Source organism: Pararge aegeria, chromosome 19, assembly GCF_905163445.1.
Source record: "Pararge aegeria chromosome 19, ilParAegt1.1, whole genome shotgun sequence".
NCBI lineage: Eukaryota > Metazoa > Arthropoda > Insecta > Lepidoptera > Nymphalidae > Pararge > Pararge aegeria.
Genome location: NC_053198.1, coordinates 6,419,853 through 6,438,109, shown reverse-complemented (window position 1 = coordinate 6,438,109; position 18,257 = coordinate 6,419,853). Strand labels below are relative to the sequence as shown.

Sequence of the window (18,257 nt, the reverse complement as noted above, 5' to 3'; positions counted from 1 at the left end):
ATTAAATATCATAAATTATTGTTAAGCAATGAATACTTCTAATGAATATTTTGGGAAGCAAATATTTAAGGCGCAAATTTTTTTTGCGCCCATCGAATCGTGTTCTGTAGGCAAGGGCGCAAAAAAAACAGTCGATATAAAAAAATAAATAATAAAACAAATGTTTCCGTATTTTTAACATAACTTATTGTTATGCAATAAATACGTCTAATTCATATTTTGAGAATAGTTAGATCAAATAAATGTTTATGTATCTCATGATAAGGAGATCTATTTATTTAGAATAGAGTATAAATAGACTTTGTTGGTGCCAACCTTTTAAAAATATATGTCCCGGATAAATTATTAAAAAGGCTCTACCTTTCTGTGAGGTACAAATTTAATTATATCGGGATACTTAACATAAAAAAATTGTTGTATATATATACATATATATATATATATATATATTTTTTTCATTTACGTTATGTGTATGTGTTCGTATTATATTGTGTGTTTTCTCAAAAACTAGTCACAGGTTAAATAATTCTAGTCTAGTTTAGTCAAGCTTTACCTACAAACCTCGTTTTAAATGTTCGAGTGTTTTGGTAGGTGACTTTTATTCCCAATATATACCACCAATATTGTTGTTCGTTTTTATATATTACTCCAGTGTGTGGTCAGCATTATGATAGTGTCTGGCGTGATACTGATAACTAAGACTGTTTATTAATTTTTTTTTCTATTCTCATAAAGATACTCAAGTGTTAGAGTTTATATAAAATTATTTTTATTAAGTACCCTTTGTATATTTTTGTTCTCTGTTGTAAATATGTTTAAGATTTTTTAGAAAAGGCATCTTTTTGTTCAGAGTTTTTTATTTTTAGGCTAAACGTTTGGTGTGTAAAGGCTACTTATACAAAATCTAATATCCATAAATGCCGTCGACAAACACCCAATATCTTAGCGTTAAGTTAAAATCATGACGGGATAAATGATCCCAATGCATCCTATGACATTGGACCCTCGACCAGCTCTCTTTTATGGTTTGGCGCGCAATCCTTAAACGCGCAGTGTTCAAAAGTGTGTGCGGTGCGGAAAATGGAATTTTTTTTCGATATCCTCGTACAGAATTTTAAGCATACCTATAATGATAATGCAGATAAACACGTTTCTCTAAAATAATAAATTAAAAAGAACATTTCCAATACAACAGTTCCTATAGCCAATCTGCAATCACATTATTTTTCTAAATCTACCGTCAAAATATTCCGATAATAGTTTGATTCCTTAAATCCAAAAATTTCATTAGTTTAAAAAGACGAATTATCTTTTTATATATTTGCATTTTCTCCTTTGCTGAATTCTAAATTGCTTATTTTAACACATTTTATTTGCCCCAAAATTTATGTAACTTTTTAGATGGTATCTTCTTTTGGATGCGTCTCTTAAAGACACTATGCAAAATTTAAAATTTACATTCAGTTGTCCGCGCCTGGACCCAAGCCAGCATTCCTGTTAAATACGGGGGCTTAGGCATACGCTTAATTACGAGCGTAGCGCTCCCAGCATTCTTATCTTCCGCTTCTGGTTCTTCGTCACTCATCAGTCAGATCTGTTGCAGTGCAGTCTTGTGGAAGCGAGGTCAACTTGGCTTCTTGTCCTAGTGCGAGCTTTTCTTCGGCTATTGGATGTCAAGGCCTTTGGGATAAACCACGTGTAATCTGAGATGAGGATCTTGTGGCATGTACATATGTGCACTTCGGTATCGGATAAGGCGCGAATTATAGCGGTATAAAAGGAGTCGTGTCACTAGCTACACGCACTGCCATCTCGGAGCTTAAAGATACTCGACCGGACATCGCTTCGTGTGGATGTATTTTTACGCTTGGGAATAAGGTGTGCGAGTCTCATTATTATCTTAGCTTAGCTGTTATCGGAGTGCAGTTTATATCGTGACGGTGCTATCAACGATATAGTCCGTTGCGCTCTGGCCTCTGCGATCGTCCCTGCACACTTGGAACCTTCCGGTTTGTTCAAGGATGATGGTTAAAAACCAGACGACCTGACCTTTGTTGATACCTTGGCAGCTTCTCTCTTTCCGAGTACGTCCCAAAAAGTACCTACTCCGTTTTTATTGTACGTTGTAATTATACGTTTTTACGGCGCTTGCGCATTTGAGACTGGGCCCATTTTCATCACGCACAATATTTTTATTAATAGCGCCAGCGTTTTGGGTACCATGCCTATAATTTAACAGTTAGACGGCTTTTATTTTTTGTAAATATCATGTTATTAATTTATTTTGTAAATATTTCTGTAACAATTATTATTTTATGTAGTGTAGTGTAGTTATATATTGGATTATGAGTCTTAAATCAATGTTATAAGGTCCAAGTTACGAGTAAGTGTGATGAAAATATTGTTTGTATTATAAGTAGCAATCATGGTAGAGTGTTAATAAAATATTTAGTATTTAAGATGGTACCTAACTTTATTTTTCATAAGAGTATTTTTAAATTATTATATAAGTACCTATTATTAGGTATCAGACTAAAAAATTTCCTACTCAGAATAATTTGAATTTTATGTAGTATTTGCAACTATTATTATATTATTATTAACTATTATTATATTATTAACTATTATTTGTCAATTAATGTTAATTAAATAAAAGCTTTAATGTGGATTAAACGAAATCTTTTGCTCAGTCTATTAAATGTTTTTTTTAAGACAATAAAGACCGTTTAAATATATATAAGGGGTGATATACTAGTGGGTAAGACTTGGCCCACTTTTTCGGAGTTACGCGCCCGAGACCCGTGGCTGGTAATGGATGGATGGTGATTATGAATGTTTTTCTCTGATCTGGTCTGGTGAAAGGCTTTGGCGGTTATTTATCGAGAAAGGCTTGCCGCTAAGCTTTTAGCGTATATCATACCGCGTAAAAAACCGATTAGCGGAATGGTTTAATAATATTAACCATCGTAGTCGGGTTAGCTCGCTATTATAACTACTGCATTATAGCATTAGATAAACTTAGATAAACTTGAGTCGATATTGTATGCTAGGATTTCCTTACATATATTAGCAAATCTGCCATTGTATGTACATTTGGTTGAAGATAAAAATGTATCTTCGTTCAGACTGTTCAAAATTTATGCATAATCTGTGGTTGGTATGAATTGGAGGAGGAATTCAAAATTGCAGGGACTAGGTATTTTTAAATGCGCGTGGCGAGCGCGAGCATTTCTTCCACGCGCTCATGGCCTATTTATGTATTCAAAAAGACTAAATGCTTATGTTAAATATTGTAGCTAGGTAGACTTATTATATTTTTTTGAAGTGTTAAAAAAGTGAACTATAAAACACCTTGCCCACAATGTTAAAAAAAATACGAAGCTTGGCAACGCATCATCCTCGCTAAGATTATTTTTTTAAATCTTGATAGCCCTAGATGGCGATCTCACCGGGTGGTAAAGTGAGGGGTCTTAGGGCTAATAAGTTAGGACGTTATAGTAAACTTATATACTTAATCGGCTTCTACGCGCATCATAAATGAAGGCTAAATCGCGTAGCGGTACGTCTTGAATATAACAATAGCAAAATAATAGGTACCTACTTTATTCGAAGCTAAATATTCAGAATTTTTGAAACTTTCTTGAAAAAGAAAACGGTGCACTGATACACGCTGCGGTTGCAGGTGTAATTTATACCTTTTTCCTTCTCAACCTGTACCTGATGATCCAGTCCACGCACCTCTTAACTTTTCGGAGTTATATTGGTTCTAAACAACTTAATACCATATGCATTAATGGTTCTCCATAATTCGCACTTGGTCGGCGTAAAAAAACCCTGCTGATTCTATGAGAAGAACCGCGCTTTGTAGTGAACCGATAAGGATCGATAATCATCAAAATCGGTGTTTACTCGTCGGAGCTATGGAGTAAACGGGATGAAATAGGTACTTTCGGAAATGTTCATTAAAATAAGAGATTGTTGTTATTCATTTACATTTATTTCGACATTCATTTACAAACATACTAATCTGTTTAATAATATTTGTGTACATACATTTTGTACAATAAATCTATAGTAATATTTGTGTTGTAATATTGTTAATACTCATATAAACTAAAAATTATTTACGTGACAGCATTTCATGCGATTTTAACGTGACTAGTTGTCAACAATTAATAAAACAAATGTAGTTACGCATTTTGTGTTTTGGTGTTAAATTTTAATATTGTTGCGTATTTTATTGACCGAACAAAAGTTATACAAGAGAGATCTCTGTAATAATGATTGATCTAAATCTTAACTAAGCCAGATATCGATTTATCTCCATCGCATCAACCCCTCCTAAAAGTTTGAATGAGAAGTTTGCGTACAACAATCTCATAACATAATATATATTCGCTATTTATGCAACTTTTACGTAATGACTGATTACGTACCTACAGTTGCATACAATATTTTATATACGTCCAGTAGGGCTAGCATGCAAACAATTAATAATTATCTCTACCATATTATTCATAGTCTCTTTAGCGATAGGCTAGCTCTGCAGAATAGTAAAATCATTTTTGAAGTTATACTTCTTTTGGCGCGTTAGGGAAAAATGGTGAGAGTAAATTTTTACGATGCGCTCGCACACCATCACAAATATCCGACACCATTTTAGTTTTTTTTAAAAAGGTTTGACAGTTGACTTTCAATAATTTCAACAATACCTTTTTTCTATTGTAAGTGTAATTTTTACTGCAAACGTAGAATAAGGCGAACATTAAAATTTTTGAATAAACTTTTATCTTGTTACGCCAAATAAGTATAATTTCTAAAACGTTTTTTCTTTGAGAAAATGCCATTCCCCGCGACTTCGCCGTATATAATGTTTCATTAGTTTCTTATTCAAACTTTCCGCAATTCTAAAGAATATGCTATACTTTCTCATTAAATCCTACACAATGAAGTCTAGACACACAGTATATAGTTTAGATTTTGGTGAACATAAAGCTATATCCAACTTAGTTTAGGATACGGAATAATCATTAAAATTATCTATCGATAACTTTTTTATGGAGACGCGTCCGGCCAGGGGCCCGTTAAAATTACTCATTTATGTCTTCGATCAATAGTACACTAGATTTGCTGTTAATGGTCAAAAAGTATCCATGAAAAACAAGATCCCATCCACTATTTGGAAACCTTAGTGAGATAACTAATGTAAGTGCACAAACGTATGAAAAAGCAACTCAAAATATCTTAACGAATAAACGTTGCCAAGCTAAATGATTAGTTTTACAATGTTTTCTCTCTTTCTGTTATTTGTAATTTAACATTCAAAAGAACAAGAAAAAACATTGACGTGCCTTTACAATCGTATTACAACGTTTATTAATAATGGGGAATATTTTAAAACATTTAAAAAGATTTATAAATTTAAATGCATATAAAAAGGCCGTATGAAAACCGTAGCTTAGTTGGTAAAAATATGAAATTATGTAAACTAAAGAAGAAAAAACTAAAGTCAGTCAGTTTTTCTTTTACATTTTGTATTGGATCGTAAATCTAGTGTATTATTGATCGAAGATTCTTTTTCATAATATATGATCTGGAAATATGCCATCAAACTCCACTTAACACTGGTGTTAAGTTAACATAAAATGTATAATGTTATTTACAATTTATAAAATAGAAAAAAAAGCAACTAATATTAATCTTTTGTAAAAATTAAGGCCACTCTATAATATTATTCTAAATATATTTTATTATAGGTAAAGCACCATATTGAATTATTAATTATTCATTATTGAAGTTACAAGACCTGTGTTGATGTAATGGCACTTTTTTTTATACAGTTAATAAATTCTTACGGAACTAATCTATTTCATCTGCGTTAAGAAAATAGTCAAATAATTTGTTTACGTGTAGTTCATTTTGTCTTACCTATCTTATCTCGCAATATATCCCTAGTGTAAAGTATGATTTAAAAAACCAGAAAAAAAACAATGAGTTAAAAAGTTTTTTTTAATCATGTATTTCCTTTGTATTTTTGAAACAAAAGAAGCATTGCCAATAAATAATTATTATATAAATATTGATTTTTTTTTTACCTAGAAATATTCAGTACCAGCCCGGAGTAAGGAAATTGGCAGAGCCAACCCCTGTGCCTCAGAGAGTACGCAAAACCGACGGTCCCGGTTAATATAACTAGAATTTATTTATTTATATAACTTTAATTAAAAAAAAAATGGGTAAAATCCGTCCGTCAACCCGCATTGGAGCATTGTGGGTTATTGCTCTAATTTCCTCTCTTATTATAGAGGATGCATGTGTCCAGCAGTGGACCATTAATAGGGTGAGGATTATAAAAAATAACTTCATGTATGTAGATTGTAGACTCGTCTGTATTACGCTGTCAATCGAACAGTAAATCGATCAGAATTTTTTCTTACATTCCTGGTAATGAAAACAATATTTTGTTTACTTTGTAGTATATACTAGTACTTCTAAAATACGAAAATAAATTACTTACGAATGAATATTCCATTAAAATATTTCTGAAGACATCGCATCACGGAATCTGATTAAATTGTCACAATATTCACAGGCCCCTTTTTGTGAAAAAATTGACCCAACTCTATTTTCTAAAAGCATATGAAAAGTCGTAGTCTAGCTAAAAAAATGTGTCATATCTAAAATATAAAAGTTAATTTCCATAAAATATCACTCTTATAAATTATTTTTAATTGACATTTAAAATATAATATAATTTGGTGATGTATACAGACTATAGAAAATGGAGGTTACATGGTCAGCGTCACCTGGGACGGCAGAGAATATCATTAGCCAAAGTAAATCCATACTTAAATAATAGTAATACGATACACATTCCAATGTTTTAAGTTAGGGGCATCAAAGAGGATTTTTTTATAGTAACTATTGATGGACCAAGAATATGGCTCATCTGATGCAAGGATTATGTCCTTTAATATGCCGTCCCGTGACCATTAGCTGTAGCCGTACGTGTCATGGGCCTGTTATTACACCGGCGACCACGTCCTTTGGACCACAAACATAAAGCTTTCCAGGTCTGAACACTGGAATCATTATCTTATTACCTCCTTATTTAGTAACTTATGAATTGAATTTGGGTAAAAACAAAAATGCTGTGTCCAAGCAACCCCGGTGTGTGCTGGCCCTTACTTTACACAGATCAGGCTGACTACCATCGGCTATAGCAGTATTATTTTAATATTGTTTACACTCTTGTTTCAGAATTATAGTCCATATTTTTTTGAGGACGCTTAGGTATACAAAATATATATTTAAAAAGTCCATTGTGCAATATAACATTTGGCAATAAAATATAATAATGGAAGCACTGAAATTAAGATCTAGTTTATCCAGAGTCAGTAATATTGTTATTCATTTGAATGGATGTCTGCCTGTGTGTCAAATATAGAGTCCAAATGATATCAAAATCGTAAATAAGTAATAAAAATATAGATACATTTTTCCCCACGGGAAACCTGGTTGTGGGACTTTTTATCTTATTTTCCTATTATTATTTATATGTCATTAATAAAAATTCTATCAAGTGAGAAAGTCTGTGTCAAAAACTCTCAAGGCACATTCCCAAAGACATCCACAATCTATAATAATATATAAAGGGGTTTGAATATTATAGTATATATCCTAGATTACGAACTGTACACGATTTTTTTTTTTTTTCCAAAAAAGCGGCCTTCTAACTTGTATTTATAAATAATATAGTTATACTGTAGTTCAAAATCTTCTGAAGTGTCAGCATACCGAGATATAAGCAATCAAAGTTAAATTGTAGCTCTTCAGTAAATAACTTTAAAATAAATAAAACAGAAGATTTGGCTCTGAAATATTTTTAGTAAATGGTTATATGGTAGTCCAAGTCTAGGCACTTTGAATTTAGTAGTGCTATACTTTTTCTTATTTTCACTCTCGATAAGGATCTCTTTAGGGATAAATTGTCTTTCTACACATCCCGTCCCTTTTAATGTTCGTTTTAATCTTTGGTACTATATAAATAAATAATTGAAGATGTCTTCACTATACTATACTAAATTCAATTTGCCACCCGAAGATTTTGGATTAGATAGATAGAAAAACTTTAATACAAAAAACACAAATAAACAATACAAGGAGAAGAGATAGTACTAAGTGCTAGGGTGCAAAGGCGACCTTATCACTTAAATTAATCAAACTGAGAGTGTGAAGCTGATCAAAAGGTGGAAAGTTGATGGTGCACAAAGGAAGCAAACTTACATGAACTTATATTATCCTATTTAGATATGAGATTGATTATTTTTCTTAAATATAGTTTAATGGGTACATAACACGATAATATTTTTTGATTTGTCGATAGTTTAAAATCTTTAATTGATTAAAGTAAAGGTCACAAAACATATATTTTCAGTATATTGTAGGTAAGTTTGATTTTTTAAGGTGAGTTTTCCCTGATTGTAGCCTTTTAATGTAAATAGAGAATTCAATGAGCGAAAAACAATACTTTGAAGCCAATTTGTACGTTTGAGGTAGCCAGTCATTAATTATGACAGATGGCGCCACTTGTACAACTTTTTTAAATTATTTCGGGAAGCTGACACTATGTGATTTTGCTACAAATCGTTATTTAATTGATTAGTACACGGTTTTTGCACTCCCGCTACTCCGAAAATTAAAAGAAAATCACGGAGAAGTAAGTAAAATATTCAAAGCCCTTTTCTTAACAATGTTACGAGTTATCTATACATAAATAATTTTACTCTTGTGCTTGCGTTACTTCGTGGTCCTTACGTCCAGCCACCGGTCAGTTTGTGGAATAGCTCTTCGTCGAGCGTTTGGTTCGCGTCCTTTGAACGCATTGAGAGGAAAATGTAACCTCCAATGAATTCGTGTACAACCTTACAGTCAGCAGATTGTACTGAGAATATGATATTGCCTTCCTCGAATTGAACCATCATGTGCTTTATCTCCCAATTTACATTCCAAGCCTGAAATTATAGAAAACAGATAATTAAATTTTTTTTTTTATTCCACTACGCTGGGTGATGATGCAGTCGAAGACAGTGGCGGGCTAACTTTCATAAGGTGACATAACTTGTATTAAACCTATACCATTATTGATTATTCAGGGAATCGTAATGGAACGCTAAATCGCTTAGCAGCACGCCTTTGTCGTTACGGTGGTAACTAGGCACGGCCAAAGCCTCCTACCAGACCAGACCATAAAAAAAATATGTAAATATCCTAATTGCCCCCGCTGGGAATCGAACCGAAGACCCCCCGTTTATAAGACCAAAGCGCTTAACACTGCGCCAGAAAGGTACTCAACCATTAACCAAGCAAATTTTTCGTTGTTTGTGAATGTTCACCAATCTACCAACATTTTGCGGAGACTGAAATAAAACACATATACTGATTTCAGCGTCGGCGGTAAGAGAGCCGTAGCTTACCGAAAAACGCCCTGGCTGCGGTTGCCAGAGAGTCATGGGTTCAAATCCTGTCGGTTCCGAAAATTTTTATATGCATTTCAAAAAAAAATTAAGTTCTTATTTCCTCAAAGTGTATAAAAACTCTAATAAAAATTATACAACGTGTAACCGAATTACAATATAATTTCAAAGGATGCAAGTATATTTCATAAGTAATAACCCTGTGAAAGAAATTAAATCATAAAAAGCATATTTATTTACCAAAACAAACGAATTCAAATCATTCTAAGTGTTCACTTAAGACAACACTATTGAAGACAAAAGACCGACACGCGCATAGTGCCTAATATTAGGTTTTCGGTTTCACAGATAAGTCTCAGAGGCGGTACATCATGTACCTCCAAATCCTGTGAAGTATTATTTCGCTTTTCATTTACAAATTGTATAATTCATTTACACGCTTAGCGCAGTTTGCAGTGACCCTGCTTTCTGAGTTTAAGGCCGTGAGTTCGATTCCCACTACTGGAAAAATTTTGTGCGATGAGCATGAATGTTTTTCAGTGTCCGGGTGTTTATATGAATATTCAAAGTATTTATGTATATTATTCGTTAAATTATTCTTCAGTCATCTTAGTACCCATGACACAAGTTACGCTTACTTTGGGGCCACATGCAGTGGCGTGCATAGAGAGTATGCACAGGGTATGCAGATGATATAAAATGAAGAATGTCGAGTTATAAAAAACATAAGGAAAGGCATTGTAAGAGTTATAAAAACCTTCCCTTAAGTATTTAACTCGTACTGGAGATTTTCTTCGTTATGGCTGATTCGACTATTCATGTCGATAGTCTCTTCAAATACTTCACTACTTGCAGTGGCGTGCATAGGAATTTGGACCAGGGTAAGCATAAAGAAGTAAAATAGCAAAATCCTCCTCCGTTGCCAGTTATATGAAAATTTTAGGGTATGCATTGCTTTTGTGCATGTATGAAGTGCACGCCACTGGCTACACGGCGATGTGTGTATTGCCGTAGTATATTTATTTATTTAATGATGATTGTAACTAACCTTCATGGTACTAAACCGCCATGTCTTGATATGGTCGCCGGTGTTGGGGTCAAGCCGCATGATACGGTTGTTGGCGATGCTAATGATTTCGTCCTTGCGATGTCCCATGAACCGCACCACAAACAGCGTCTGACCGTAGTCGGGTAGATTCTGCCACGTCTTGATGTACTGGAGCTTTGCCTCCAGCAGCGGTAGGTCTTTGACGTTTGCGTGGCTTTCGAGCACTCGCTGTGTGAACTGTGGACAGTTAGTTATTTTTTTATAGTTACAACAATCCGTTTATCAAACCGCGTTAATTTTGAAATCCCGTGAGCGCCGTGTGTTTTCCGTACAACGCTATGGTAAATTAGTGAGGAGTAATTATAGATATGCTTGAGGATAATCGTTCCAAGATGGCCGCCGCCACAGAGTGGCGGATAACATATTTTTTCACAACTCTCTCATTTTGGATGTCAAATGAAAGAACTTGACTAGTAGAACATTACAGTATATTAAAAGCACGACTTTTTAAATTTATATATTACTAGATGTTGCCCGGTTCTTCGTCCGTTCAAGGTTTTTTACAAAGGATCTTTCATCTGTATGCCAAATTCAAGCTTAAATATTAATTTGTCTTTGTTTCGTGCTTGGAAATAAATCAATAACCTCCCTAAAGCGATCTGGATTAGATTTAACAAAAGTTTCTAATTCTAAAATGTATATATATATATTAAATTCTTTATTGCACACACAAAAACAAAATACAAAGAAACACATTTACAAAAATAATAAAAAAAAAACTAGTTTAGGTGTGCAAAGGCGGTCTTATCGCTAAAGCGATCTCTCCCAGACAACCTTTGGCGATAGTAGTTTTTGTATATGCTAGGAAGCGTAATCATTCTATTTTTTTTCCGTGGAATTTCCTCATATCAGTATCCCATCTGTTTGGTCTGTCAATAAAAACTATACTGATAAAAAAAAAAACTCACCTTGCTCTTGAGCTTCTTGAGGAAGCGAGGCGCGAGGTAGTTCTCCGGCTGCAAGTGGTCGAGGTGTGGTACGCTGTGCTTGTGCAACGCCGCCTCTGGCTGCGGTCGCTGAAGTGCCAGTAGCGTCTTCACCGCAGCGGCCTCCGTACTGAAGGCGGAGTCGGCGAGTGAACGTCCGCGTGAACCCAGTCGGCACGCCGCCACCCACTCCGCGTATTGTTCCTCCTTTATTTCATAGAATAGAATACAATAGAATCGACGGCCGATTGGCGCAGTTTACAGCGACCCCGATGTTACAACGTGTAACTGAATTACGAAATAATGTATGGACGCATAAGTATAATTTCATAAGGAATAATAACCCTGTGAAAAAAAATTAAATCATAAAAAGAATATATATATAATATATTTACTTTTCCATACAAACAAACGAATTCAAAACATTCTAAGTGTTCACTTAAGACAACCCTATTGAAGATCAAAGACCGACACGCGCATAGTGTCTAATATTAGGTTTTCGGTTTCACAGATAAGTTTCAGAGACAGTACATCATGTTGTATGATAATGATGATTTGACAACCGATTGGCGCAGTTTGCAGCGACCCTGTTGCCTGAGCCCAAGGCCGTGGGTTCGATACCCACTACTGGAAAATGTTTGTGTTATGTTTTTCAGTGTCTGGGTGTTAAAAGTTATATTCTAAGTATTCGTTGTATATCATTCATAAAAATATTCATCAGTAATCTTAGTACCCACAACACAAGCTTTACTTTGGGGCTGGATGGCGATGTGTATATTGTCGTAGTATATTCATTTATTATTATTATTTATTTATCATATTAACCCAAAACCGGTTCACTACAGGGCACGGGTTGACCCACAATGAGAAGACTCTTAGGCCATAGCCCATTTCGCTGGCCCATTGCTGATTGGTGGACTCAAATCAAATCAAAATACACTTTACTGTACACCAAATACAAAGCATTAGAATATAAAAACAAACACGATTAAAATAAAAAAAATAAACGGTACAATAGGCGGCCTTATCGCTTAAACGCGATCTGTACCAAGCAACCTACCAAAGTACATGATGTTAAGAAGAAGGGTTAGGGTGTACAGAAAATAATACAAAAATTACAAAAATGAATAAATAAAATAAAATATACTTACTTCATATACATATAATATAAAAAATATATATAACAGATGATTTATTACGTACATACAATAAATATAATGAATGAATGAATGAATGAATACACTTTTATTGTACACCAAAGAAACAAAAAGTAGTTACAAAGATTTAAATACAATCAAGAGAGTACAATTTGGTGGCCTTATCGCTACATAGCGATTTCTTCCAGGCAACCAATGGCGTAAAAGGAAAAAACGTAGAAAAGAGGTAGGTGGTGCAATAAATAAGATTTAAAAATTATACAAATATATAAATATAAATAAAATATATATATATATATATATATATATATATATAATATAACTATAATATATGTATAATATATAATATATAATGTATAATATATAATATATAAATATAATATAATATATACCTAAAACTTTGAGAACATTATAGAGAACTCTCAGGTTTTCTTACGATGTTTTCCTTCACCGTTGAAGCAAGTGATATTTTAATTTTTAATTGCCAAAAACGCACACAACTTAAAAAAAGGTGCGTGCTGGGATTTGAACTAGCCCCCCCGAAAGTGAAGTCGAAGTCCTAACCACTGGGCTATCGCCACTACAATGTAATAAAGAAACTGTAATAAAAACACTACAATGTAATAAAAAAGATAACAGTACTAGAAATTAGTGCTAGGGTGCAAAGGCGGCTTTATCACTAAAACTGATCTTTTAAAGGCAACCTGAGCGTGCGAAGCCGATAAAAAAGTGGAAAGTAGATGGGGCATAAAGCATGTACCTAAAAATAAAATAAAACTTTTTTTTTTATTTTATTTTTCATTTATTGTTCAATTTAAGACCACGTTACACTACATGGTATGTTTTTGGTATCTAATAAAATCTTAACACTCGCTTTTTCATTGCTGGCGTCTTGGAATATGCAGCCCAATAAGACCGGTCATGTGCTAGTATGACTCAAAAAATAAAAACGTAGATAAGGGCTTCTTCAAACGACCTTAATAAAGACTTAAAGTTCATAATCGCGCGTGAACGTACCTACAGGTATTTAACGTGCTTGAATGCCGCGTCGCGCGAACAAGCTCGTGACTAAGAGCCTCGAATGGTTCGGAACTAGACGGACAATCTCCGACATTAATTCAGGTGAGTTCAACGGAACGACACATCTAAATCGATCATCGATTATCACTTTTAACCAGTTGAGATTAAATAAATAAATATACTACGACAATACAACGCCATCTAGCCCCAAAGTAAGCGTAGCTTGTGTTTTGGGTACTAAGATAGCTGTTGAATATTTTTACGAATATAATAAACATAAATACTTATAATATACAGTAAGATTGCCGTAAAGGGTTAAATTTAATAGTGAAATAAAAAAAAATTGCTGTATACTTACATTCTCGCATTTGAGCCACATCTCGTGCATAGTATCTTCAGAAGGCACTTCTAGTTTTATGCCGTATCTGCCAGACGCTGGATGCGCGTCCGGTGTTACCTGAATAAGAACATAACGTATTTGACAACACTGATTTTTAATAAAACATCCAGAAAATCTTGCGAGGCATTATACCGCGGTTGATTTCATCAGTAGGATAGATAGGTCTACCTCGATATCTATACTAGAATATCTATCTATAATATAGAGGGAAGTTTTTTTTTTTTTGTTCGTATGGCCAAATCCTTCGGAAATACTATTTAATTTATTCCAATCGTACATTTAATGATGTTATCTTAAGATATATCAAGGTTTCAAAATTTTAAGGACTACACCTAAACAAGATTTACAAGAAAACACAACTTAAAAAGAATTCTTTAAAAAAGAAACGCGAACGAAAGTCCCGGACAGCAGCTAGTATATAGGGCAGATATAAGTATCTCGCGCATGCTTGCCCTCCTGATGACCAAAGTTACCGAGATATAATATGCTGTCAAAGTTTTAATGGCGGTATGTAATAGTAAATAAACTTAATAAAATTAAACGCACGAATTTGTGTAATTAAATTAAACACACGAATTTGGCTGCGAAATATGAATTTATAGTCAACAAAACTGTCCGTGTGTTTTATATTGTGAAAATTAAGTCTAAATAACACACGAGAAATATCAAACTACTTCAACTTTTTTCCGGTTGCAATCCTTTGGCAGGTGGACAAGTAATTTTTATCCCTTGTACATGGATATTACCGGAGGATGAAAACTTTTTCTCCTTCCTTTGCTACTGCTAAGTGCAGTGGCGTGCACCGGGTTTTTGACCAGGGTATGCATAAAGCGGGTACATGGCATAATCAATAGCTATATAAAAAAAAATTGGGTATGCAGTGCTTTTGTGCATGTATGAAGTGCACGCTACTTGCTGTGTTCCCATACTCGGTGCCATTATTAAACATACCTCAGCGCCTCTCAGTTCGACGGCGTATGATGGCGCGTCGCCTCGCGATGCGGCGTCCCGTGAGCTGTGGATCCTGAGGACACCGTCTCGGCACGACACCCAGCCTCGCTTGTATGCCCGCAGTGTGAACCGTTGCCGTCTGCGTCGAAAGTTAACTCATCATAATCATTTCAATCGTTCACTGGATATATTTATTTTGTAAGGACTACCACGGTCCAGTGACTCCCTGCGATTGGTTTCAAAATATTGGATAGAAGCAGGCGTTACTTTGCGGAAATCCATAATATATTGTGAAAATTAAGCTTCATTTGCTATACTCCGCGAACAGCGGGAGAATCTGTATGGTGTTATTTATAATTTCTTCAATCCGTATACTCCACGCCAAACAGATCCTCGGCAATGTACCCTCTACGCACGTTTCGCTCCGAAACCGGAGCATCCTCAGGAGATGTTGACTTTACAATGAATAACCGTTTCAAAATTCAAAAGAGATTTATTTCAAGTAGGCCTTATATAATATGTCTGGTGGGAGGCTTTGGCCGTGGCTAGTTACCACCTTACCGACAAAGACGTGCCGTTAAGCGATTGAGTACTCCGGTGCGATGTCGCATAGATACCGATTAGTATGACTACCATACTCCCTAACAGGTTAGCCCGCTACCATCTTAGACCGCAACGTCACTGACCACCAGGTGAGATTGCAGACAAGGGCTAACTTGTAGTGGAATAAAAAAAAATAATATAATCACTTTTGAAACGTCAAGTCTGTCTGTTTGTAGTGACTCTACCACCGGTTCCGAAGGCAGATTCTACAGAGAAGAAGCCGACAAGAAACTCCGTTTCCAGCATCAACTTTTACATTTAAACATTAATTTTTCTATATTGTGAGAGATGAAAGCGGAGTGGATGCTTCCAAGCGACCTTGTCATTATTTGTTTGATTTCTTCTGACCACCTAAAAATTCTAACAACACTGCGTTTTCCAGTGGGAATCGCCACTCCAGCACCTGGGACCGTGCCCCACCCATTGCCACTACAGCTTCGGTACTCTTTTACAATTCATTCACATTTATTTAACCTGTGACATTAGTCTTTATAACATTCAAGTCAAATCAAGTATTCAAATTTATTTTATTTTATATTGTGTTTAATTTAATTGATCTTACTCCGTTCTATTAATATAGGAATAAATAAATAAATCAACAATAAATAATATACGCCAACCTTACAGCTATAGGTGAACGGAACTCTATGGATGCTCATTACTGTTGTTATCACAACCATATCTAACATTTTTTTACATTATGGAAGTAGCTACGCTCGGAGTATCTTTAGGTGATTAAATCAGATATGAGCAGATCGATAAAATAAACAGTTATCTAGTCAGTTAGTTATATAGTCAGAAGGTTTGAAAGCTAAAGTGTCAATGGGAGAAGCACGTAGCTCGTAGGGCCGATGGCCGTTGGATTCCGTAGGTGCCAGAGTAGGTATACCTACAAGGTCAATACATAACATCGAGCGAAATAAAGTCGCAGGAAGCCGCTGGATACAAGTGGTACGCCAGCAGTGGAATCAATCGGTTGAAAAGTTATACGATATTTTTTTGTTTTCTAGCAAGAGCCTGTAAACCGTTTATTTTCCTGGGATAAATATAAAATAGCCTATATTACTCTTCGACCTCTCAACTGACTCTACGCCAAAAATAAAGTTGATTTGCTGCTTTGTGCAGGATCGTGAGGAATGGGTCAAAATAGACACTAACGCATAAGTAAGGATTCTAACGGATAGAAAAAGAAACGGATGTAATGAATGAACTTAAAAATAATACATGCAAATTTACACATTATCACTAAAAATGCTTCAAGTATTAACTAAGTATTATTAAATTTATTTTTATTCGGAAAAGCTGATATTCTACTACACGCACGAGTCGCAGGTTCTAATATAAAAAAGATTATTTATAAAATAATAAAACCGATATTATATATATTATATTAGCTTAATTGTTATATATATACATATATATACAAAATATTAGTAAAGGTATATATTTACAATATTAGTATGTATATGAAAAAATATTAGTGCGAGCATTGATCGCTTGATCAAAACAAAACCACTGTTGTGTATTTTACGTACAAAGTTGCCATGCGTTTACGTCCGACAATCTTTCAATGGTGTTTCAGACGGGATTTTAAAACGTTACGGAGCAAAATGTATTTATTTATTTATTTATTTATTAGCTTTTCAAGGGAAACAAACAGTATTATTACACATAAAAGTAATGCCGTATTTTTGTATCACATAAACCAATGAAGTTTCCTCAACTTGGATTGAATCCTTGTATCCTAAATCATTGTGGAATGGGAATATTAAAGTGCCTTTTCACAGGTCCTTCTGGTCCTTCTGTCCATCGGTTGTCATGACGATGATGACATCTATCCACATATAGGTAAAAGAGCGATCGAGTGAGTTATGATGGGAGTATCTGTACGTGATCAAATAAGAAACGAGGAGATCCATAGAAGGACTAGAGTTACCAACATAGCTCAGAGTGTAGCCAATGCAATGGGCAGAGGCCCATAGCTCAGAGAATCGATGGACACTGGGGTCCCAAGGTGCTGAAATGGCGACCCCGCACCGAGATGGACAAAAGATATTAAACGAGTCGCTGGGAGTCGCTGCAAAGAAGCAGCCCGGTACCGTAGATTTTCTAGATCCCTACGAAAGACTCCAGCAGTGGACGTCAATCGGTTGAAGTATCAATGATGATTACAGGGCACTGGTCTCACTCGCACAATGAGAAAGGTATATAGATATTTAACAATGTAACAATGAAAGTGGTAATAAAGGTTTCATACTCTTGCACAGCTCTAGTGGGCATGCACCTTATGAATGCATGCCCGACATGCATTATAGGGGTTTTGGGGTAAAAAAAATTGTCCTTACAAGAATACACAGTTACCGCTGCGATCCTTGCTTCGCACGCCGTCGGGAATATAATAAAATAAACAATACATTGTGATTGGGCTAAGCATAAAAAATGTTACATAAAATAAAATATACATTAAATATACTATGACAGTACACACATCGCCATCTGGCTTCAAAGTAAGCGTAGATGGTGTTATGGTTACTAAGATAATTGATTGATTGATTGAGATAAGATTTTCCGTATATAATTTACATATGCGCTGTGGAATTGTGGAATGCGCTTCCA

The 18,257-nt window shown here is 34.7% G+C and overlaps 1 protein-coding gene across 2 annotated transcripts in view; it reads right to left on the bottom strand.

Annotated features, from left to right (window-relative positions):
- Nucleotides 1–3,978: 3,978 nt before the first annotated feature.
- LOC120631891 (unc-112-related protein-like) overlaps nucleotides 3,979–18,257 on the bottom strand; it is a 60,589-nt gene continuing 46,310 nt past the window's right edge. The window contains exons 7-12 of one of the 2 annotated variants that reach the window (XM_039901564.1): nucleotides 17,987–18,016; nucleotides 15,039–15,177; nucleotides 14,046–14,144; nucleotides 11,493–11,717; nucleotides 10,525–10,761; nucleotides 3,979–9,014 (exon numbers count right to left, since the gene is read on the bottom strand). In XM_039901564.1, coding sequence (XP_039757498.1) covers nucleotides 8,814–9,014; nucleotides 10,525–10,761; nucleotides 11,493–11,717; nucleotides 14,046–14,144; nucleotides 15,039–15,177; nucleotides 17,987–18,016 — 931 coding nt within the window. In that variant the 3' untranslated portion in view covers nucleotides 3,979–8,813. The remainder of the gene's footprint in view (nucleotides 9,015–10,524; nucleotides 10,762–11,492; nucleotides 11,718–14,045; nucleotides 14,145–15,038; nucleotides 15,178–17,986; nucleotides 18,017–18,257) is intronic. The other variant, XM_039901565.1, reaches the window with a different exon arrangement.